The 14,547-nt window shown below is 41.6% G+C and overlaps 1 protein-coding gene across 1 annotated transcript in view; it reads left to right on the top strand.

The window, feature by feature from the left end:
* Positions 1-14,547, top strand: part of LOC111585784 (RNA polymerase II elongation factor ELL) — a 28,790-nt gene that overhangs the window by 3,923 nt on the left and 10,320 nt on the right. The window contains exons 3-5 of the mRNA XM_023295391.3: positions 10,882-11,009; positions 11,704-11,858; positions 14,151-14,392. Of these exons, the coding sequence (XP_023151159.1) occupies positions 10,882-11,009; positions 11,704-11,858; positions 14,151-14,392 (525 nt within the window). The remainder of the gene's footprint in view (positions 1-10,881; positions 11,010-11,703; positions 11,859-14,150; positions 14,393-14,547) is intronic.

Raw genomic sequence — 14,547 nt, 5'->3', positions numbered from 1 at the left:
TGGGGAAGCTTTGTTCTGGGAGGGGGAGGAGGTAGGGGAGCTGGCAAACCCCAGGGAGCCCCCATGCCTCCATGCCTGTTGTGTCTGTGCAGACATGAAAGATCTGAAATACAGGAACTGAACAGAAGCGGTGGAATTTTTTTTCTTTAATCCAGGGAAATGTGCAAAATATGTCCGAAACGCAAATGTTGTATGTAAACATGTAATGAAACATCTGTCGAAGGAAGAGCAGATTAACCTGCTTATAAGTCTTTCTGTGAAGCAATGTTAAGTGAGTGCAATTTAAGTGTGCTTTAATCACTGAATAGGATTTGGTGATTATATCTTGGCTGGCACATTACATATTCAAATTGCTTTGCGGAATTCAAGCATGGGCTCCCTCCCCCTCTGACAATAGTCCCCGAGCTGGACGATTGGGCATTAATGAGGTAGCTGCAACCATTGGGTGGTGGGGGAGGCCAGATTAAGCCGTTAGTGGGGGGAGGATGCTGGTGAACATGGCAGTCTGGCATACAGCAGACCAAGAGGATATCCAGTGTCTGTGTCTCTGGGTCGCAGCATCACAGATGTCAATATTCCACTAGTCCATTCCCTAGATAAGTGTTGGCGAGAGCTCATCCCTTCTCCAAAAGCAGCGTGAAGTTCAAGAGGTCATGTGTCCACTGACAGCTGCCAACTGTAGAGCTTGATCACAAAAGCCATGACTGCTTCTTTCTGATCTTTGTCCCCACTGGCTCATGTCACGTTTCCTGTAAAGGGGCACTTCTCGGGCCACACAGACCAGAGGAATTCTCCAAATCACTGTCCTGGCGTCAGTCCAGGGCTCAGTGGTATCAGGGGCCAGGGCTCCTATCGGGAAATAGCACGCTGAGGTTTTTCGGCTGCTTTTCACTCTGTCCCTGCGGCATTTAGCCCTGCTATTGTAAACTGTCTGCCAAGCTTGTAATCATGCAATGAAAGACAGAAGCTCTCAGATGCCCCCGAATCTGGTGTTCAAAGCAGCTATGAAACTTACAAATTATTTTTGCTTTTCAATCTTCTTTTGCTCATCTTCGTGCAGTAAGCAGCAGGAGGAAAGAGAGCTGAATGGGTAGGATCAATAGCAAGCATCTGGAGCAAAGAGGGGAAAAATTTTAAAAAGTGCAGACTGTTATGGAATGATAAAGAAAGAAGAATATTATACTCTGTACTCATATACTTCTTTTTTTCACATTTTATAAAAGCTTGAAAAGAATAAGAATCTGGATTGCTCCTGACATCATCACCAGGGATTAAAGAATATATTCAGAGCTGATCTGGGCTCCCATAGCTTGGAATTTCACATCCTAGTGCTTATTTTCCTTTGGGGCTGGCAACGCCACCTGCTTGTTGGCATGATCTATATCCATTTAGTAAGAAAAGAACACACTTCCTATTTATTAGATCCATGCTGTAGAGTCCATGTAGAGTGAGCAAAGCTGCTTATTTACGTGCACATACTTTGCATATTTTCTCTCATTTGTGGACATTTTCACTTGTCTGGAACTTGGTAAAACCTGAATCTCACCTATTACATTGCAAACCTTTGCAATGCCAGGAAGTGGTTCAACACTATACTGTAGCATTAAATAAATACGTGTTTTATGAGTGTAATATTGCAGTGTTTGACAGACATTATATTTGAATACGGCGTGTTGAGCTGTTTCAGGTGTGACATTGGCTTCATTTCCTCCTCACTTCATAAATGTTAAATTGCAGTTGCCAGAGTAATTGTTTTTGTTTATGGCCCTGTCTGTTTTTATGTGCACAGCTGTCACATAAAGGCAGCGGTGTTGGGATGAAGGGAATGTAGAGGTGCTCTTAAGATATTCTCATGACGACTGTGTGTGAAGGCAGAGCTTCCCCTGGGCTCCCTCCCGCCTGCCCTCTTGATTATTGTGCCATTTCACCCCATGCCTTGGCTGAATCCTTGGGAGACATCAGGGCCTCTATCTCACACATGGCTGCTCTGACTCTACCCCCCGCCACCACACCGCTTTGCTTCGCCTCGCGCTGCAAATAAGCTTGTGCACTGTGCGAGTGTGTGTACGTGTGCATGCACACATCTTTTTTTTTCTTTCTGGAAGCAAATTAGAATAACAATAACAGGAATGTGGTTTGAGAGCCGTCCTCTCCCAGTGGCATAGCAGTGAGAGGGACAGTTGTCCCACGTGTTTCTGAAAGGGCACACGCCGCTCTATTCATCCAGATGTGTTAAGCGAGGCAAAAGTCCCTGTGTTCTCTGCTCGTCTGAGGCCCGCTGTGTTTATGCAGAGCCAGTTGGCCTTAGGATTTTTGGACCGTACAGTATATTTTAGGAACAAGAGTCTCATGAGGTCCTACAGTTAAAGAGGAGTTTGCTTTAGTTAGCTCCTCTGTCATTATTGTATTCTTTAGCTCCTTTTGAGGAACACCATTGTGATTGTGGCTGCATTTTAACAGTATTTGGTTACAACTGTGCTGTAAAAGATCAGAAATCAATGGCACAAACTGGGCAGGCAGTGAGGCTAATGGTGGTAACATTTAAGTATATAAAAACATGCCTGAATTAGAAGCACAGTGAAACACATAGAGTTCTGTGTTTTTGTGGTTTTTCGTTGTTTATTTACATTCCAGGCTAATCTGGAACCATAGAGCTAGAGAAACTGAAAATAACAGTGAAGAAAAACTCTCAATAACAACACAGGCTTTTGTGAAAATAGATTTATGGAGTATGCAGATTTAGAAATGTTTTTTGGTTGTTAAAGCTGCAGTGCAGGGCTGTTACATATAAATGAACGACACAATGTTGATTAAGCCTGTTGCAGCATACCACAGTTTTAAATCTGCTTTCTGTGGCGACATTCCCGCACTGGCCCACCGGCAGAGATGCGTTTTACGTTAACCAGCAATGATTTGTCTGCCAGTACTGAGAAATGGCACAACCATGGCAATGGAGACAGACTGCAGAAAGTAGGAGTATGATGGAAAAAAATAGGAAGCATCCAAGAAAAGTTTATGATGTCCCAGATTTAAAAAGAAACTTAGTGTTCAGAAGTAGGATTACAGTCTAAAAACAAAAGACAAAGTAGGTGTCATATTCGTGCATCAATAGTATTAGTATAATTACTTTTACTGGAGGAAGGGAGAAAAGTTCCACACAGAAAACACAGCCTTGAACAATAAGAAATTAACTAAAACATTTGCATTATATTAGAAAAAGATGCTGTTCCACAAGGAGATGCAAGAGATAATGTAATAATTTATACAGATGATAAATATTTGTAAAGTGGGGCAAAATCAAAATCTGACATATGAACTAGTATACTGGTAATTACAACATGGCTCTTGGACATTTTGAGGATTTTCCCTGAACCCCATAACTTGCTTATCATGCTCACAAACCACAAAAACAGATATAATCAATGGATTTTTGACTTTCTGACGGTCCATGAACTACTAATCTGTGATGTGTCTTTCTGTTGGAAAAGGAAATCTAACCTTAAAATCAGGATATTTCATTAAATCGCTCTGCTACATGTTTCATAAAACTGCCAGAAATAAAATGCTTCCACTAAATGGATCCTGCAAGAAACTAAAAATGGTGAGCTCCTTGGTGCAACTGAATAGCCATTAGTGACTCAGCTGTGACCAACACTCCCATGATAAAAATTCAGGGACTGTTTGACTGAACTGGGCTGAACTGCAGGCTGTGTTTACTCAGAGAAGATAGGAGACAAGTATGGAAGCAACTACAAAATGTAAATAGTAAAATATCTATAGTTCATAGAGTTGCGTAGCGTTTTCCCAGTATCGGGGACACCTGTGGGCACTTGGAAAAAGGTTGTACATGTCGACTGAAGGTTTTTGCACTTGTGTAAAATAAATAATCAAAGTAATTTAACTCATTTATTTATGGCATTATAGCTGTGTCATGATGCAGTACAGATATTTTTGAGTTCTCTCTACTTATACTTCCATGGTTGAGTAAAAATGTGTCTGGAGCCAAAAAAAAGAAACTGCATGGGGACAAGAGGGTTAAAATGTCTCTTAGTCATTCTATTTTTCATTAAAAAAGAATACTATTACACATACCTATTAAAACAATTATCTTTGTCTTTTTCTTGCACCTGTATGTTGACTGTTGACAATTCAAGCAAAGTGAATGTTATTTAGCTTATCTCTTCGATCCATGCAGCCTGATTTTACACGTCACATCTCGGTGCATGTTTTGGATTTTGCCCTCTTTGTTCACGTTTCCCTGCAAGTTAATCAGGTTGGACATACTTTCCAATGCACAGTCTGTGAATTGTTAAAGGATTACAGACTGGCTACTTGTGTGGAGAGAAGTCCAGTAATGGGAGTGTAGTGCAGCGGTCCAAGCGGTTTGTGGGATTGCTCCAGTAAAACAGCGAGGCATCAACAAAGGAAACACATTACTGTGTTAAAGCATCTGAGGTTTAATAACCAGCGTGCAAAAGGGAATTTCCTAACTTACACACCCTGTCACCATCGAATGCAAATTAGGCAACGCTAAGAGGGAGAGTGCATTTGCAAAGTGCGTCTAATTGATTATTCTTTTAAATTGTTTTAGCTGACAGGTTGCAATGAGACAAAACAGCGGCCTACCACTTGCACACAAATGTCGGCTTTGAAGTGTTGTCTCCATCTTTCTGTGTATGAAGAGGAAGACCCCTTTAAGATGGGGCGGAGGGTGCCGAAGGATGGGAGACAGCGAGCGTTTGTTGAGGTTGACAGATTAGCCCCAGCTTCTTGGAAAAAGACTGATTCTGCTTGGCATAACAGGCAGTACCTTGGGGGTTGCTCGACAGTTGCCCATCCCCATATCCACACACTAACTCCCCTCAGTCCCCACCCCCCTTCTTTTGCTTTTCCTGTATGTACCAACCCCCCTCAGTGAATAGATCCTCCAGCATCACCACCATACAGGCTCACTGAAAGCACGATATAAACTGGCTAAATGATGCTGAGAGGCCACACATTTTGTTCTTAACAGGTGCGTCACAGTGGAGTTGTAGATCATAGTGTACAAAGCCCAAGAACAGAGGTTGGGAATAATTAATCTGATCCCTGTGTTTCTTTGAGACACTGTCAACATCGGCGCACTTGCTTGACTGCACGTGTCATTGAAACATGCTTGATACTACAATGTTAGCATGACCATTAGATGATTATATCATATGAACTTTGCGCTGACATTAACAGAAATAAAAAAAGGAATCACGACCAAATACACTTGTTCCAGCCAGGATCCATCCCCCTCCACTCTACTGAGTTGCACATTCCTAAAGGAAGACTATTTAGGGCCATCCTTCATGCACCGGTTTACTGGGAGTCAACGGCACCCCCATCCCCTCAATACACATACCCACACCCCCCAATCCCTCCCTTTACCACCCAACAACACACAGCCACACGTCCCTGCTGTTCATGAATAATCCAGGCGAGCCGACAGGCCATTGCACTCAGCTTTGTGGGGGAAGAAGCTAGAACAAAAGACGGGCAGCTCACAGAGCAGCTATGGCTGAGTAGGCTCAGATGAGAAGACAATGGTAACTAGTGTCAGTACAGACAGGGGCAGGAGGCAAAGGCTTCAGAGTAAATCACATATCCAGGCGCCTGCTCCCATCTCAGTGCTGCCATGCCAAATACCAGAGCTGGGAACCTTGCCTTCTCGCTTTCGTCTGCAGAGCAAAGAAAGACAGAGAGAAAAACTATCCTCTCATGTTTCCCTGCAGATGTTTGGCTTGCAAACACGCAGGACTGGGCAAAAGTAGAGATCCCTAATAAACCTCTTCTTCCCTCCTCACTAAATGGCAGGGTTAAGAACTTTGTTTAACCCTGTCGAAGATGAGCGGTTTAAACACGCTGGAGGAGTTACAGATGAAGTTTTACAAGGACATCTCCAACGGTGCCCTTTGTCCTTGTTCATCTGCTGAGCCCCCTGCCAAGATTTTCTGTTCCAGTCCAGTTCACACCTTAAAACAGCTTGAAAGTATTTGACATCTCCAAAACACACAGGGCCTGGAGTAGCAGATGTGGCTGGGCTGCAGCCACAGAGGCAGTTATTGTATTAGCCTGTAGCTCCACAGGGGGCTGCACTGACAAGGTGCTAAGGATTGCCTTACATATGCACATTTGGTTGCTCTGACTGTAACTGTCCAACTGCTAAACTCTACTCATGTCATGATAATGAGCAGCATTACTGCACACAGCTCTCATTGTGTTTCTTCATACTAAGCTGCTCAGTTTTATTAAATGGACACATGTTAATAGAAGACTCTGATCATAATAATACCAGATTAAGCTTCTCCCTGATTAATTAATCATTAGATTAAAGGAATCAACAATTATAATTAGGACACTGTAGTACATAAGCAATTTAATGAATTCTTTCCCTTGTTCTGAGCAGGACAAATAACGCTGATTGAATGGTTCTCTCCATAATTAATAATAACTCGCATAGCAGGAAATTCTAATGACGCATCAAAAAAGATTTGAATAAAACTGAAAACACATATCCTAAAATAGTGTTTTTTAAAAAATAATTACACTGACATTTTTTTGTTTTACTTGACACTAAAGACACTGACGGAGCATTAGCAGCATTCATCTTCATTAGATTTGTGTCACTTTGTGCCTCAGAGTATCAGAATGTCTGCGTGTGTGCCATGCAATCAAAGAACTCATGCGGAAGTAAATATTATTTGAATGTGAGCGTGACAGCCAACAATTTGAAGACACTCCAGAAACCAATTTGCTGCCACAGTGCGTATAGAAATGTGTGCAGTTTGGTGGAGCCATGTGACCGAGCTTCTGTCTGCTGCATGTGTATACGTGACTCACCAGCCCTTGACCTGGGAGTTTTCTCTGAGCTATTAACTGCTATGTATGAGTTGTGTCTGAAGCTTTTTGTTGGTCAATCTGAGACAAAAAAAACAACCTCTGTGTACTTTCTGTGACTCATTTACAATTTTTCTGACTTTATTGAGGATTCTGTGTCCACTATCGTGCTCTCAATTTTTGCTCATTGTTTTGTTTGGTTTGTTCATTGATGAGCTTCGATTGTGATTCCACAAAGTCTGGCTGATAATAGTGTCTCTGTTGACATTCAACCTAAAACGTTGGCTAAATATTTGACCTCACTCCCTGCATGTGACCTGTGAGAGAGTGAGGTTTCCTGTGTCTAAAAAAAAAAAGACAAAAGGGCAGCACACACACTCACACAGCCTCAGGGGATCAGTCCAAAGCTCCATGTGGAGATATCTATGACTCAGCATCTCTATGTAAATCTGCACCTACTACTTGACTGACAGCAGCGTCAGGATAACAAACCTGATGGCACAAGTGGTGTCACTGACTAAAGAGAAAGTCAGAGTTGAGCTCATCAAGTTGGGTGTGGTGATGATGAAATGCTGGATATGATAATCGGTATATTCTGCAGTGTTTAAAGTCATTATCGGTAAATCTCTGGTCGCTGACTGCAGTGGAGTTGTTGGTTTTACTTGTTATTTTTGCTGCAAAAATGCCACTGACTGCCCAAGCAACTTGACTGTGAATGTGTGATTTCTTGATGTGACAATGATGGAAAGCGACTCAATAGCAAAAGTAAGGAGCTCCAACCATGATTAACAGCAGTAATTATATTAATTGAAAAATATTGTGGATTTCAACTTCCAATCTGGATGTCTGATCATAATGTAGAATTTACATGGCTACTGTTTCGAATGTTAAACTCATTACATTTTATACAGTAGTCTCAATACTTTCCATAAATACAAGATAACATCCAATAAACTAATAGTCCATTCATACAACAGCTTATTAGCTTCAGTGTTGCTAGATTTGGGTTATTTTTTAATTAATGGGAGCAGCTAAAAAGTGATCTCTTAGTGTGTAATTTCGATAACTTTTGTAACATTTCCGTGTATGCAAAGTTTGGCTATATTACAGAGGTTTTTAACTGTATGGGAGGAACAAAGGGAGCAACAGCATGGTAGATACTCCATCACAGATGCATGTGCATGTAGGTATTCTAAAAAACAAGAAGCTAGTTTTAGTGTTAGAATTTTACCATTATCTCTGATGGCCTGCAAATGAATGTTCATAAAATCTCATGTAAAATCAGGTTTTTAGTAATTCACTTATAGCTGTCAGTACATATAATGGCACAAGGAACTCATAATACCTCATTTATTTAATCAAATGTCCAAAATGTAAACAAATACAGGCCAAAAAAAACATGGTTTGAGCTGGAGTCAACAGCGTAAGTCAGTGAACAAACTACTTCGTTGAAAAAAAATGTTTGTCATGTATTGGACTGACAAAAAAAAAAAAAAAACTCCTCTCACGATAACACAATCCACATTACTCAGTGGCAATAATATTATCTCCTTGTTTCAATCCTAGGAGGAAATAAAAGCAAATGAAATCCACTGTAGCTCCATAATGCCTCTGTCTTTTGAGACAGTTGATAACCACCAACCTTTCCTCATAATTATGTGATTGTTGTCAGTGAGATAAGATTTTTTTTTTTTACTTGGTTATGAGATGGACAGATAGACGTCGTGTGAGTCCAGATGTTTTTCTTTTGTCTATGCAAGGCACTTCCAATACTTATATGGTCACTTGTTCCACAGGGGTTGCTGTTTAGCAAAAGTACTACTGGCAATCTGACCTCTTTTAAGTGAAACATTAAACCAAAAATAGATGTTATTTGAGGCATTTTGTTTTTAGTAATGATGAAACTAATGAGATTTATTTGTGTGTTTTAGAGGATTTTCTTACCTTTTCAAAGCCCCTATATTTCCAGGTTTTATTCTAAGCTAAGCTAACTCGCTGCCTGCTCTAACTTGAAACATCTATATACAGACATGGGTGGCATCAGTTTTCTCATCCGACTGTGAAAGAAAGCAAACAATCATCATAATCCTCTACTGTCCAGGTTTAGTTTATCATGTTTTTCATTGTTACGTGGGGTTTTCAGGGCTTAGTTTATGATCCTGAGGGTAAACACAGAGGCTCTCCATGCAGAATCAGGAACTGGGAACTAATGGGTTAAATGACATATGGTTATGAAGCTTGAGAAGGAAGCTGTGAATAAAATGGGGGCGACCTCTGAACAGTCTGACCTGAGTGACATTGATTAGAATTAGAATGTGAAGTGTGCACGGTGGCATGGATGGGGGTGACAGGCAGATCTAATGTGTGGCTGGAGGGGGCTCATAGTGCTGCCATCGACTGAAAGAGGGGACATGGTGGCACTATTGCAATGATGTATGTGTAAATGTGCACTCTAATCTTATCAAAAAAGCTTTTGTTTAGCAGCACCCTCATTTTAAAAACTAATTTAAATGCAGTCCCTTCCACATGACTTTCTCTACATCAATAACTCTGTTTTAGTGACTTCTAATTTTGGTCATGGTGGCTACTACTTTACTTCTTTTAAAGTAATAGGTCTAGAGTCCTTGCTCACTTTGATGCTTTTTTGGTTGATCACTCTTAATTAGCATGAAACCCACTGCAGACAGGACTCTGCTTTACCACTTTATGTTAACGGTCAGACATAAATAGGTCAGAATTAATGGTCAGCTGTGTGTGTGAAGTGTCCCTCGCCTTGTGGGCTGGTTTGTGTTTTGTCTTGACATGGGTGGACTTGTGCACATGAAGGAAAGCTGGAGGCGGATGGGGGTAGGGTGAATGGCATGCGTTGGGTTTTAGAAGAGGAGGAGGGGCGTCGAGGAGAGTAGCCGTTCATTGGCTCCGTGCAAAAAAAAAAAAAAAAGTGCTTATGGCTTTGCTGCATGACTGGGCATTTGTGACAGCTATAGTCCTGCCTGCCTGCCACATCTGCCAGGGGCACTGCGCTCTCAGCCCGTCAGCTCATAATCAATCACTTACGACTGATAGCTAAAAAGGCAGCTTCAAGTCCATGTGACATTTGCTTTTCTTGAGACCTGCAGATAAAAACGGCTGCTTGCTTTGACCTGAAGTAGCACAAAGTAGGATAGAGGAGGAAAAAAACTGAGCTGCTGCAGTCGTCTCAGATGAAGCTCTACTTCTCAGTAAACTCATATTTGTAAAGGATGGGTAACAATCACTGGCTTCACTGAATCTAGGACACTATCAACAAAACTGCTAAACTGTCCATTTTCAGGCTGAAACACAGCTGCAGGCGCTGTTGAAGGGAGCCACTACCCAATGTGTTTTAAAGGACGTATTACCTGTTGGTTAATGACTTTCTATGTTGAACTATCCTTTTAGTGGAAGTGGGTTTTTAGGTCATTTTATGTAACAGGTTTCTAGCAGAGATAGACGTCACCCTGCTGGCTTGTTTGTTGGTAGGGAACCATGGACAGTCAGTGACAGAAGAGGTTATCACCAAAGTGGAAAGGCTGTACGTTATACTTTTTTAAATACCTTTCAGAGAGGCTCTTCTCATGGCTGGTTACAGGTCATCATCCTTGACCTGGGAGGCACCGTACAGGCTCAGCAATTGGCCTAAATGGAAGATTATTTAGGTCACATGTAGTGCAAGAAAAAACCTGAAAATTCACTGAGTTGTCATTGTACTCTGACGTTTAAATAAAAGAAAATGCTTTGTGTTGTATTTATGCACTGAATCAGTTGAGGCTACATCTGGAGAAGATAACTCATGCTTATTATGTAACACATCACTCAAACTAGCAGTGCATGTCAAGAACACACTGTAAAACTGTTACAGGTTAAACATTACCATGACTTTTGCAAACTCAAATGTACGACTAACTTTGAGTTTAATCCGACACATATTTTACTGTGCTAAACACTGTTTATAATAATTTCATATTCATTGTGTTTTGTTTCTGTATTTGTCTTGGACAGTACGTGAAGATCCCAGCGCCAACTCCTGAGTCTCCAGATGGATTCAGAGTCTTCTCGTTTTACCTATCCAGTGACAGCAAAGACAAGCCTCAGTCCAGCTTCGACTGCATTCACCAGTATGTCTCAGGGTAAGCAGCTCACATAAGTCTTTCCACGGCCGACCACAAATGGAATCTGTAGTAAATTTGGTTTCAGGCTGAGACCGCAGGGCCTGACCAAACAGTGGCCTCTCTCTTCAATAGTACAACAGCAGACAGTACCACTGCTATATTATAAGGCTATATTCAACTACAATAATACCCAAAGGCCATCATGCCGCGACTGACCTCAGAGGTGTGACCAGTAATAATTGAGAACAGAGAAGTAGTGTTTGTGGCTGGGCAGGGTCAAGGCGTTGGTTAAAAGGTTACATTAAAGCAACTTTATTTGCCCTGAAGCCTGTGAGCCTTTCAAATTTTTTGCATTTCTTGTGAAGAATGATGCTTCTCAACAGGACTGCAATTTACATGTGGCCACAAAAGACACAGAACCAGTTGTGTGTGTGTGTGTGTGTGTGTGTGTGTGTGTGTGTGTGTGTGTGTGTGTGTGTGTGTGTGTGTGTGTGTGTGTGTGTGTGTGTGTGTGTGTGTGTGTGTGTGTGTGTGTGTGTGTGTGCACGTATGTGTGTGCGTGTGTGTGGGTGTGTGTGCGTGTGTGTGTGTGGAAGGCAACACAGCATCTTGGATGACAGCAAGAATTTCTGTTGCTATTTTTGACAAAAGGAAAGTTAATTGGGTTGAGCCGCTCTTGAGTCCTCTCTCTTTTCCTTCCTCCTCCACGCAGGGAGGGCAGGGATCACCTGGAGGGCCAAGGCAGCATTCAGGACAAAATCACAGTTTGTGCCACGGATGACTCCTACCAGACAACCCGGGAGCGCATGTCTCAGGTGGAGAAGGACATCTGGAGCCGCTCAGCAATTGAGATCAAGCCAGGGCCAAGTAAGCTTTTGCCAATAGGTGTATCTATGTTCTGTTGTAGCTTCCCGCCTCAGTTGACGTGGCAGCTTTCGAGCACGTAGGGATCAAGGACAGACAACTGGAGAGTTTTTTATGTTCGCAGAAAGCTTTCACGCCATCGCCTCTCACCAGTTCATCCTGCTGATAATTACCATATGGTGTGGAAGTTATCACATAATTGATCAAAGCACTGTGTTGCAATTATTCATGTGGGAGCCATGCCTCTTTTCTTGTACTTTTGCTTCCATTTTGACCAGATTGCTCAGGCACTGTGCCAGCTTGCCTGCTAGCATCATTAATGTGACTGAATTCACCAGAAGTGTGCCCTAACAGGTCTCATGCCAGTGAAGGGTTGCCTAAAATGTAATTACACCGACTGCAACTTAATTCATTTCCATTTTATAAAATATATCTAAAAATGATCTAAAAAAAAAAATAGGACACACAACCTGGAGTGATCTGCACCCAACATGCATGGTTTTAACTTCATTACAGATTAAACTGACTGTGCTATATCTTTATAAATAACCTATCTGATGAAATTTAGATGTCTCAAGCGAGCTTAAATCCTCGTGTTGATTATGTTTTATGAAACATGCCGGGAAGACAAATACAACAACATAACATTTGGGATAACTGTGGTACGAGCCAGCTTCTGCCCCATTGCATTGCACGGTTTGTTGCCAAAATAGCCTCTCTGAGGCTATTCAGCTAATAAATGTTGGAAAAAACATGAGCCATCCTGGATAGAAACAGGATATCCCATTTTACTGTTTTTTTTTTCATGCACATAACTGTCCTTGCCTTCTCCTGGATGCTCCTGGAGAGAGGGAAATGAATGGGCGATGGATCACAGTATGTGCCACATGCAGTGGAGCGTACACAGTTGTTTTGTGGTGACTCGCTGTCTTTTTATGGTACAGTAATGTTATACTCATCAAAAACAATGTCCATATAGCAACTCACAATTACAGGTTGCAGTAGAAAAAATGTCCACAATTTAGATAATAATGTATGATTTAATGTTCGGCTGCATTCAGTGGAAAGGAGGAAACTGAGAACTAGGCAATGAAATTCGTGCACACCTGCTGCCGGAGAGATAAAAATCCAGTTTGTTTTGAAGCTACCTTTTAGCTCAGCACTTACAGTTATTTCCTCTATAATATCATAACACTACTGCAAACAGTACTCCATTCAGTCTTTGGCTATTGCTCATAAACACATCAGTATGACTGTACTCTGTAAAGCATCTCAGTTATTGTAAGTCCCAATAAAAGGCATCACAAAAGCTTCCTTGAGAGAGTCTTAAAACTTCCCTGAAGCTGTGAATTTATTACAGTGAGACAGTGGCTCTAGTTGCTGCTTGTCGGAAATGTTGCCGTGCAGGTTGTTTCAGTGCAGGAAGGATATTTGTCGAATATCCATGTGACATGGTTCAACGTAAATGCTGCAAAATGCTCCTGCAAGATTTAAAGAGACTCCTTTTGAAGTAAAAGTAGAATAAATATTAAGAGTTTAACAGTATTACTGATGTAAAACATCATCTATATGTACAATATATGTTGAACATGTTGTCCCAGTGTAAAAATACAGTTAGTCTTTGACCTATAGCAACCTCCAAAGTATGGCTTACAGTTGTAATGAGATTACATCCTGCAGATATCTATAAGCACTGCCTGACCAGGTCCAACTGAATTAGTACTGCAACAGGAAGAAAGAGCCTCTCTGTGTTGGTTGCTTCAGTTTCCATGCTCTTCTGTTTACTCAGCAGTAGTTCAACTCTACTATCTATCCCTGTGCCCACAGCAACACTACCTCTGCACACTGACAGACAGAATGTACAAGCACAGTGCCGTGTTCAATGTATTTATGCGTGTAAACTGCTTTATCAGTTTGGCCCCAAAATGCTGCACGTACAGTAACTGTTGAATTTGTATAAAGTCATAAAGCATAGCAATACAAAGATACAATGAAGATAAAATGTACTGTTTCTCATGTGTAGGCCTGTCTTTCAGAATTAGGGTGTGATTTGTACATACTGCCTGAGGACTGGATTAGGAATGATAAGGTTGGCTGTGCTATTACCGGATACTCTGGGTGTATGTGAATCCTGTTACCAGACGAGTAATAATCTTGTTGCTCTTTCTTAATTTTGTGCAGGGTCATTCAAAAAAAAAAAAGAAATCCTGATTCGTTACATCTGTGTTCAAGGTAGCCTGTCTTTATCTCCCACAAACTGAAACTCTGCTGTGTGCACCTTTGTTTTGATCTCAGGCAAGTGTGTGAAGGTCCAGAGGAAGCAGGGTCTGGTATCAGGCTCAGATAGCAGCAACAAGCACTCCCCCAGCAACAAGAGGAGCCTGGTTCCCAGTCCTGTGGCACACCGGCCCTTGAGGGATCGCATCATTCATCTCCTGGCCTTAAAGCCCTACAAGAAACCTGAGCTGCTACTGTGGCTGGAGAGGGAGCGGGCCACTCCAAAGGACAAGGCTGACTTGACCTCAGTACTGGATGAGGTGAGATACCTGCTACACTGTTATGTAAACACATCGGCAACCATGGATGAATATCATCAGATGCAACAAGTTAAAATTAAATACAAATTTAGCTGCTTGTCAGGTGTCAGGTTGATATTAGGTAAAAGACTGAAACTGTAAACATAAATTAGTCC

Source organism: Amphiprion ocellaris, chromosome 3 (genome assembly GCF_022539595.1).
Source record: "Amphiprion ocellaris isolate individual 3 ecotype Okinawa chromosome 3, ASM2253959v1, whole genome shotgun sequence".
NCBI lineage: Eukaryota > Metazoa > Chordata > Actinopteri > Pomacentridae > Amphiprion > Amphiprion ocellaris.
This window is presented reverse-complemented; position numbering and strand designations above follow the sequence as displayed.